The sequence below is a fragment of the Enhydra lutris genome, unplaced genomic scaffold, assembly GCF_002288905.1.
Source record: "Enhydra lutris kenyoni isolate GAN:26980312 unplaced genomic scaffold, ASM228890v2 scaffoldscaffold3, whole genome shotgun sequence".
Taxonomy (NCBI): Eukaryota; Metazoa; Chordata; class Mammalia; order Carnivora; family Mustelidae; genus Enhydra; species Enhydra lutris.
Window position 1 is genome coordinate 31,158,229 of NW_019154087.1, and position 10,577 is coordinate 31,168,805.

The window sequence follows — 10,577 nt, forward strand, 5'->3', positions numbered from 1 at the left end:
TAAAAAACAAAGTACATGATTCTGAAAGATTTTCATTGGTTTTTGATGAGTTGACAAACATTAGTGATACTGCTTAATGTTATTTTTGGAACACTGATGTCGAGCACGACGCAACTAAAGAATTAGCCTCTATGAAGAGTCTGCGTAGAACAATAGGCAAGTTTATTTTCAAATCTGAGAACATAAATTAATTCAGTACAACCTGAAGTGGAATCTGCTAAGATGTGCTATAACTGATGGTGATAAAAATGTGACGAATGGAAAAAGGCTTAGCTGAACAAACTTACAAAGTTTATGAAATGTAAGGTATTTAAAGCCTATGGTTCTTCATTATATTATTCATCAGCAGGCATTTTATAAAGAAAATATCTTAAACTATCATGTATTATTGAACCAGTAGTATCAATTTCATTCACTCTCACAGACATAAGCATCACCAGTTCTATATACTTGGTAAGTAGAAGCTGAATACCCTGACTTGCCTCATCACACAACAGTTTAATGGCTTAGTAATCAACAATACAGTTTTGTTGTTATTTTGTAGCTCAAAGGTGAGATGAAATTTCTGGGAGAAAAAAATTAAAAAGATACACCTTAACCACTATTATCAAACAATGAATGCCTCTGGAAATTAGACTTGCTGCAGATTTGATATTTCCTAAAATCTGACCTGAAAATCAAGGCAATATAGTGCTTATATGAGAAATTTCAACTATGCTGTCACTTTGACAACACTGTTGGAAACACAAGTAACCATCAATCTGTTATATACACTTTCTTGTGCAGTCAAATGTTAAAAGAAGAAGATCTCAATGCATATACAAATTTGCAACAGATATATTTTGCAAGCTCAAGCTATGGTTACAGCAGTGTTTTTCAAACCTCATTTCAAATGCAAAAGAAACTTTTATACATCAAAAATACACTTAACTAAGCAACTGAGGAGCTTCTACCTTTCTGTCAGAAGCAGTTAACCTGCAATGTAGTAGCATGCTAAACAGCAGATATCAAGAGAATAAGAATATAAAAGAATTCTATAAATTCCTTTCATAGAAATGAATATGCTCATTAATAAAATCATATGCTCATCACTGATAACAGTATTTGACGGTATCTATCTGTGTAAAAACATGTTTCAAAGACAAAATCCATTAAATCACATTACAGATCTGTATTAACAAATGAACATCTGGATCAATTCTGATGATACGGTAACTCTGAACACCAATTAAGTGAAATGCTATCTGAAAAACAGAATTATAATATTTTCATTAGTAGATTTGTATAGCAATAACTTGTGTTCACTTGATGTCGTACTTTGAATTCAGTCAACAAAATATTTGTGGATATTTGTTTTCTCTCATCATATATTTCTCTCTTATGTATGTAATATCTTTGATTTTGCCTATTGGCCTGCAAAGCCTAAAATACTTAGCATCTGGTCCTTTATGTAAAAAGCCTACAAACCTATGCTCTATAGCGATGCTATTGAAAGTGCAACATCATCTGCCAATGTCTTGACAATGCAAATTCTCAGCCCACCCAACACCTACAGAATCAAAATTTCTGAGGGTGGGGCCCAGTAATTTTTTCTTTTTAAAAAATGCTACATGATTCTTAAGTAAGCTAGAGTCTGAGAATCACTGCTCTAAACAGGATTTTAGAGACTTAGTTCTCTTCCCCTGCATAAATTGTCTGATTCTGTGAATCAGTAAAATGGGGACAGTGTCACCTACTTCACAGAATTGTTGAAAAGATTAAAGCATTAACATAATTGACATCAATAATTCTTATTAAATGATAATAGTAATTATTAATTCATTGGTGTAGTAAAATCCTCTTGTACCAGCCCATGAGACATGATTATTAAATTTTTAGGAATTTTATGAAGCAATTATTAAAACAGCCATTACTAACCTTATAAGCCTAAATAAGTTAAGTTTAAAAAAGGCATTAATACTCAAAACTCATAACTACTTAATTATTTTACTACATTTCACTATTATCTGTATCTATATGATGGATCTACTATATAATGGTTTGCTGCAGCTCATCTTTTCCTGACTATACATTCACAGGATATCAACAACCACCACAAATCAGGGCTTTTTTGGAGAAGGGCTTTTGGTTAAACATTAACCATCACAATTCTAGTTAATCATTATTAAAAATTGCATGATGAATTTCATTTTGAACTGAATGAGTTTGAATTAACTATGCATGTAGAAGTATTTAATAATCACCTAGATAAAAAGATAGCCCATAGATGTATATGTGCCTACATATATTTTTTTTAAATATTTTATTTATTTATTTATTTGACAGAGATCACAAGTAGGCAGAGAAGCAGGCAGAGAGAGAGGAGGAAGCAGGCTCCCTGCTGAATCCCAGGACCCCGGGATCATGACCTGAGCTGAAGGCAGAGGCTGTAACCCACTGAGCCACCCAGGCGCCCCTGTGCCTACATATATTATAGTCCATACATGTATTATATAAAGTACCTACGTATAGCGCAAACATTATATATAGTGCCTACATATTATATATAACATATGTAGTAACCTATATTGTTAAATGTATGCCTACATATACTATAAATATAATATATGTATGCCTATACTGACTACATATATAGTATATGCACACGTACATATGTAATAATATATATATATACACATATAGTATATGTAGGGACTAATAGCATATAGATAGTAGTTGAAGTCATAAATATGGACAAAATTAAGCAAAAACAGCCTTTAGAGCAGAGGACAGATACAGAGCTCATACGGAAAAAATTCATTTTCTGTACAAAAAGTTAGAAGGATTTTGGAGTTTGTAAGCTACAGCTCAATTTAACACTTCCATTTATCACTATCCTAATTCTCACTTTTAACTTCTAGAATGGTTCTAGCAACAAAAGTTTTATAAATCGATATGCTGAGAGAATGACATTACTCTGCAATTTGAATCCAGCCTTCATATCTTACACAGTATGAGTAATGGTATTTTAGGCCATTTAGTTAGACAAAGCTAACAGGTTGTTTCAAACCCTGAAGTGCTACCTATAGACATTACTATTTTAACACTAAAGAAAAATGAATTATATAAGGATCATCATGGCATATTTAAGACAATGATACTGAGTATATTTCAAAGTTCAGTTTCAAGGAATCACAGAATTTTATAACCAAAACAGACTTCATAACCTACTGATAGCTTCATTTATTATTGCTCTTTTCTCCACAAGAAAGAACTGTTTGCCAAGTTAAATGCCTAGGAAAGTATAAATTAAGTATAAATTTAAGTATAAATTTAAGCATAAATAAATTTAATAAATATATCAAATAAATATTAAATAAATGTTAATATATTAAATATTAAATAATATATTATAATATTAAAATATATTAAAGTATAAATTGTTATCTGAACATTTGATTATCTAAAGTTAACATGAAGTTCTCTAAGGAGTGGATCTTCCCTCTCCACTCCTCCTGATGTTTTAGTATTAAAAATTCAGGTAATGTTTGTTTGTTTGTTTTTAAAGATTTTATTTATTTGACAGAGAAAGAGAGATCACAAGCAGGCAGAGCAGCAGGCAGAGAAAGAGGGGAAAGCAGGTTCCCTGCTGAGCAGAGAGCTCGATGTGGGCTCAATCCCAGGACCCCAAGATCATGACCTGAGCCAAAGGCAGAGGCTTAACCCACTGAGCCACCAAGGCACTCCTAAAAATTTGGGTAATTCTTATGGCCAGCCACTGCTGGTGCCACCAATAACACCAGAATTGCCCAAATTCAGGTGACCTGGAATCTCTGAAGAGGAAAGCCACACTATTTTCCCCAAAGGCACCCAGAAACTTCCATTGTGAAAGTTAAAACCCAACAGTTCTCAAAATGAATTCGGGCTATCCTAACTTCCCATACAGTAGTACTAGAGACTTCAGAATATGACTCTACCAAAGATACTGAATTTAACCCTTTTCCCATCTGAAAAAAAATAGGTATATGGGACACAGATATAATGCCAACATAAGGAAAATTGTTGAACTAGGCAATTTGTCATTTATGCTCTTCTAAAATAATAAATTTGGTTACCACTTTACAAAAAAAAAAGTATCACTCTAATTCACAAAAAAAACAAGTAAAAGTACTATTTTCTGCATTTATCTGTGAAACCATTCCTGAACTTAAAAATAAAAGAGGGGGGAAAATTTCTCTATAAAGCTAATATATATTTATAGAGAAAAAAAAAAAAAAACTCCAGGAATTAAGAGTATAGTAAGAGGCATAAATATAACTAGAGAAATCCCAAATTCACAAAATCTAATAGTAAATAAAAAGTAATAAAACCATTCATCAGTAAAGAGTGTATTTTAGGTAAAATGCCATGTAAAATTATAAAACCATTTCTAAGCTCACTCTGCACAACAGATATTGCAAGCATAAAAAGTATACTATACTAAGACATAATGACATAAAAACAGAATGTCAAAGAAATGTGAAGCACTATGGTGAAATTACAAATTATTCTCAGGCAAGAAAATAGCATGTGTCATTCCATGTAAAGTGCGACGTTTTAAAAAATGTTTAAAGAAACCTATGCTTACTTAACATATCTTCAAATAGGTCAAGGGATATAGCATGAATACATAGTGAATTTTTAGTTCCACTTACTTGTTACTCAGCCTCTACAACTGACCTCCATATCTACTATACCTTTTAAAGCTGCTTTTTAGAAAATATCCTGGGTAATATCCTAATCAGACCCTATCAACACAGATCCTTTTCTCAGTCCTTAACACTCTGTCCCAAAGCAATGGGCATTATTGACCATTTAGTCTTTAATGAAACTAGCCACAGGCCAATTCTAGTCTTTCACTCCTACCTACTTCTCTTTCACTGTCATTCAGTGTCATTCAGTCTCATTCCATTCTTCTTCCCCAACAATGGGTCATTCCTCAAGATTCTTAACATTGGACAAATTTTCTTCTCTCTGTTGCCTCTCAGACTCCAAACTAACTTGAAATATCATCCAGGATATTTATGGATAACTTCCTATTCAAATCCTCTCTTAAAAGTTTAAATAACTGTTAAATTTTTTTCTTTTTACCTAGTTTTTACCTAAATATTTTCTTACCTAGTTTCAGTCAGTCAACAAATATTTACTGCATGGCTACTATGTGCTAGACACTAATGTTAAAAATGTATTCAAAACCTAATGAGAGTCCTTGTCATCAATGAGCAGAGAATCTAAATGTCCAACTCATCAGGTCCAAAATTGACTTTTCATGTTTCCTCTTCCAATGGATTAAATATATATTAATAGTTCTGCATTTTCTTTATCGCCCAGGCGATACTATATGTCTTTCTCAATTCTATATTCCTTTGGTTGGCAAGTAAATCCTGTTCTTCATTTGCAACATTCTATTTCCACTTCCACAGCCTAGTTCTGGTTGGTAAATATTTTCATCCAAACTATAACAAACACCTTCTGAAGTGTTCTCTATTTTTTCATCTAATCCATCCTTCAATCAATTAACAGATTAATTTTCTAAATCACAGATGTGATCCATCACTTAACTACATAAAAATGTTTCATAGTCCCTCGACAGACAAGTCAAAGTCCAAAAAACCTCAACTTAGCATTTAAGGTCCTCCATTATCTGGTCTTTACCTACAAATACTTTTTTTTCCTCTGTCACCCACTCTTACCTTACCTTTTGCTCCAGCCAAACATGGCTATTTAATCATCCTTGAGTGGTCTCTATCTCTATGCCTTCATTTGTGCAATATCTCTCCTGCTAACCCCATCCTAACAGTCTCTATTCATTTCTACCTTTCAAAAGCTTAACCAACCTTTCATTCAAATAACATCCTTCTTCTAAAACCTTCTCTCCGTGCCCTGAATCTATAATACATGTAAAGGTCTTTTATATCACTTATACTTTATTTCTATTACAGCTATCTGTGTACGTATCATATTGTTCCTACTAAGGTTATATGCAACTTGAAGTATGAATGTCTTATCTCTGTCCTCCCACAATTCATTATACATGGGTGATATTCAATAAATATTAAGTACATAGTGAATTTATGATAAAATATCTATTATAGCCATGGCCCATAAGACAATACAGGAAGTTTTCTTCACTTTCTTACAGAGAGAAATCACTGCCATGAGAATATTTTTTTTAATCACCTTATTTATTTCTTAGAAAGACTTTAAAAAGTGATTTCTTTCCCACCATCAGTCAGGATACCTCTTATGTATGTATCAATTGTTATAACTTCCTTGGCTCCAAATATGAAACTGCTTCACAAGGTTTCAATTTTATGTTATTGCATATACCTAGTAATCAAACACTAAACCTCCTTACCATGGAAGACAGCAGTGTAGAAGGAAATGGTTTGCCTAGAGGCTACCCCAAAACCCATACCTCTGAGACAACCCAACTTTCTTTTTTTTTAGTAAGAAGAGGACTCATAGTATAATTATACTTCTCTGTTCCCAATTCCTCCAAACCTCTATAATATCTACCAACCTGAATGTTCAGAGCCAATACTTTCAGGTTCATAATTGAAAATAATAGATAGGTTTTAAGTTCAACAGTGAACTCACCAAAGATTTATTGAATATCTACCATGTGGAAAGCACTATGGGGTACACAAAAATTAGTTAAGACATAATTCATATCTTCAGGAACTCATGACTAAATGCACAACACACACACATAAACAACTCCATTATAAGGCAGATTATGTAAGTGCTAAAAATCTTCCAACAAGGTACAGAGTGTTATGAGGAGACTGATTTAATCAAAGAATATCTGAGAAGCTTCATATGAGAGATGGGTTTCTATCTGAACATTCTTTGAAATCAAGCAATAACATTCAAGATTTTGAAGATCAGTTATTTTTAAATAAATAATTTTAAGTATTTTCATTCTTAAGTATGCAAAAGAACTGAATTCTTTTTCTACTGAAAAGATTCTGACTCAACGTGTAAGTTAAAATTTTATTTAAATGGATTTTTTAGCTCACCTTGAAATATGGGTAAATGTATTTTACAGGCCAAACTTGTGGCCTATAATTAAGGAGAAAAAATTTGTATGTTCAGGGAAAATTCACAATGTGTTCAATAATCTGAATTAATACTTATTTAAAATTCTACTCCTAGAGAAAAGCTAGGTCCGTATGGGTCACCCAATTTTACATAAATTTGTTTAGCATATCAACAGTACATTAAAAGGGGGGGGAACTGAACTGAAAATAAAATTCAGGGCCATAGATTCATTTTTTATTCATACCACCTCCTCCTCCAACACTAGCCTCTTCCCAATATATGGCCAAAGGTCTGAAACAGAGCTTGGAGGATCTGCTTTTCCAGTAAGCTCCATCGACACCATTTCTGGATTTAGATACTTCCTTGAAGATTCTAAGTTGCCGTGACTGAACTCTAGACGTGTTGAGCACTGTATTGACAGATAAAAGAACCACACATTCATTTTAGGCTTAAAATAACTTGCACGGAAGGGGTGGGAAAAGTCCGAGTTGACAGATGCGAATGCAGCAAATTTTAAAAAGAGGAAATTATAACAGGAGTGGAAGCAAACTAGGAACATGTCGAAGTATGGTATTCCAAATTGCTACTATTAAAAAAAAAAATTCGTCTTTTAATCACAGAACTCATCAGACGTTTTTGTAATTACTGATCTTAAAACTTCAGCAATATGTTATGAAAAATTTTTAAGATAAATTATATGTAGGTTTAGAAAATACATTTGGTTTTAAGTATCTCACCCTGTTAAACAATTTCTTGAGATTAACCATGCATACAAAGCAACTAAAATCAGATTATGTAGATTAAGGCAGGGAAAGCTGGGAAAGAATAACTAACATGTAAGTTCGGTAACATGTTACAGGGTGCGTTTCCTCCTACAGACATGCGAAGGAACCGAAAAAATGGGTTGAGCACAGCAATATTGCACACTGTAGTCGCCCAACACGAATTCAACAGCTAGCGGTTCTCTCCATCCCTCCTCACGTTCCTCGTGGCCTCTGACAAGTCATCCTTTCAACCTATGAGACTGTCCGTTCTCCCCCATCAAAAATAATCTCCGTGCAGGTTGTACAATCGCCCTGACAAACTACTTGCTCTCACTTCCCCGCCTCGGGATGAACAGTCCTCAAGATGGGGAAAGGTCGCCCTGACAGGGAAGTTACGCGAAGTGGTCTCTCTCGCGGTCGGACCGAGCCTCTACACCAGCAGACGCCGGGGAAAGGAAGCGGGTGGCCTCCGGAGAAACGGGGATGGGGCAGAGGATGCTATCCCGCGAGGCAGGCTCCGCGGTGCCGGGGCACCCGCTCCGGCAGGAAGAATGGAGGAGGGGAGGCGCGGCAGCGAGGTGCCCGAGAGCCGGGCGGCGGTCCGCCCCGCGGCCCGACCCCACCCCGCGCTCGGGACCCTCCCAGCCCGGGGACCGGCGTGCGTTCCGCGTGCGCCGACTCTCCCCGGAGGAAGAGCCACTGTATTACACGCGTGGATTGGAGAAATCCAGCAACTTTGCGCGAGAAATGCTTCCCACCCTGCAACACGCCGAGAAAGAGAAAAATGTCAGGCGATGACGGGGGAGGAAGGATGACTTACCCATGTTTCTCCCAGAGGGTGAGGAGCCAGCAGGGCGAGGCGAAGGTCTCTGGTGCGGGCGGCGCGGCGCTGTGTCCTCCCTCTACCTCAGTCTCTCCCGCAGCCAGGGAGGGACCCGCGGGGGGCGGCCGCCAGGGAGGAGCAGCTGCTGCTGCTGCTGCTGCTGCTGCAGGCGGCGCGGCCGCGGCGGGGACGAGCGGCGGGGGGCGGGGCGGGGCGGGGCGGGGCAGGGCGGGCGCAGCCTGCGGCGGGCGCGGCTCCGAGCGGGCGGGCGGCGGGGACGCCGAGCCGGCCTGAGGAGCGCCTGCCTGGACTCGCGGCCCGGGAGGGCCCCGCCCTCTCCACAGAGCATGCTCAGTGCCATCACCCCTACCCTCCTCCCCCGCCCCCGAGGCAAGTGAATCTGAGCGTGCGGGTGGGCGTGTTTGTGGGCCAGCTGCAGCCGCCGCGCAGCGCCTTGATGGCGATCGCTTGAGGTGCGGTGGATGGGCCAGAGAGGATAGAGCGCGGGTATACTGAGTCCCGAATGCTACTGACTGGCTTGACCCGGCTTGCTCCCCGACCCCGTCAACCCACACCCGGAAAACGGGCCCGTGTTCATTACGGGACAACCCTGCTGTACAGGCGGGAATTTCCTGGAGGAGACGCTTGGGTGGGGGAAGCAGGGCGGACATCCTGAAACGAAGCTGGAATGGACGTATAGACGACGAAGCCAGTGCCTCTGGCAGATAGGTTCCTGGGGACGCCCGATTTCCAAGCAGTCTGTGGGGTCGCTGTGAGGGCTATTAACCTCAGCGGGCTCAGCAGTGGGATAGTGGGGTTGTCTTGGCTGTGCTAGTTTAAAAACAGAGGTCTGGGCAGTCAAGAAGAGCGATCGCCCCGGGGTTTTCTCAGGGAGTGTGTTCTTAGAGAAGCGCGGCCTTCCATTCCGCGGAGAAGCCTGAAAAGCCATTTAACCACGGTGCCCTCGGGCTCCACCCTACCGGTCTGTGCACAGCTCCGCCCCACTCCCTTTGACGGTGGCGGGAACAGGGTTACCAAGGCAGGAGAATGAAAACCGGGCTGAGTAAACGGCAGCCCCGCCCAGCCAGCCCGCCCGCCAGAGTTTCCTCCGCCCGCCGGTCGCGGCCGGTTTCCGGCACCTTCTCAGCTGCGGGGAAAACTGAGCCCGGGCGCGCTCGGTGGAGGCGCACTCCTGACTGAGCATGCGCGCAGGCAAGGGGCTGGTTTTCGTTCCTCTGCCCTGCGGGAGGAGGCTGCAGGAAACCCTGTTCTCAGTACCCTGCCTTGCGCTGACCCCTGCTAGTTGTGAGGAGTCAGGTCGCTCTCCCCAGGCTGCAACTGCCGCGCTCCTGCGGGGAAGAGGGCCGCCGTCAGCAGTACAACCTGTGGAAGAGAGATGCTGCATAGCTGAAACCAGGTTACTTTTCCCTTTCAACTTTTTGAATTCAATGCTGATAAAAGGCGCTTTCCCTCCCTTAAGCCGTGACCCTCTCTTAAGGTCAGATCAGTTACCGTTTGTATGATACTATAAGCACAAAGGCCAGAAGTGCCTTGTAATTCGTTAAGCAGAGCAGATTTCATGTGAGTTTTCTGAAAACAAAAATGAAACGCGATAATTAAAAAGAGAAGTTTGGTGAAACAAGAAAATACAATTTTAATTACAGATGTCCAAGCCCTGAGGTCTTTCTGATCCCTAAGACAATCAGGTACATCACTCACATGCACTTTCCCTTTCCGTGATAGAAGGATGCCTTTGTTGTTGGCCTTAAAATAATCTCATATGCTAAATGAGTTCTCTAGGGCTGCTGGTAACTAAGTATCACAAAAGGTGTGGCTCAGAACAATAGAAATTGTCTCCCAGTTCGAGAGGCCAGAAGTCTGAAATTAAAGTGTGTCCGGGCCATCCTCCCTCTGAGGGCACTAAGGAA

General features: G+C 39.6%; 1 protein-coding gene across 1 annotated transcript in view; it reads right to left on the reverse strand.

Moving 5' to 3' along the window:
- The window catches only part of LOC111154458 (Rap1 GTPase-GDP dissociation stimulator 1), a 153,906-nt gene extending 145,177 nt beyond the window's left edge, over positions 1-8,729 (reverse strand). Inside the window, exon 1 of the mRNA XM_022514067.1 lies at positions 8,647-8,729. Coding sequence (XP_022369775.1) covers positions 8,647-8,650 — 4 coding nt within the window. The 5' untranslated portion in view covers positions 8,651-8,729. The remainder of the gene's footprint in view (positions 1-8,646) is intronic.
- Positions 8,730-10,577: the final 1,848 nt, after the last annotated feature.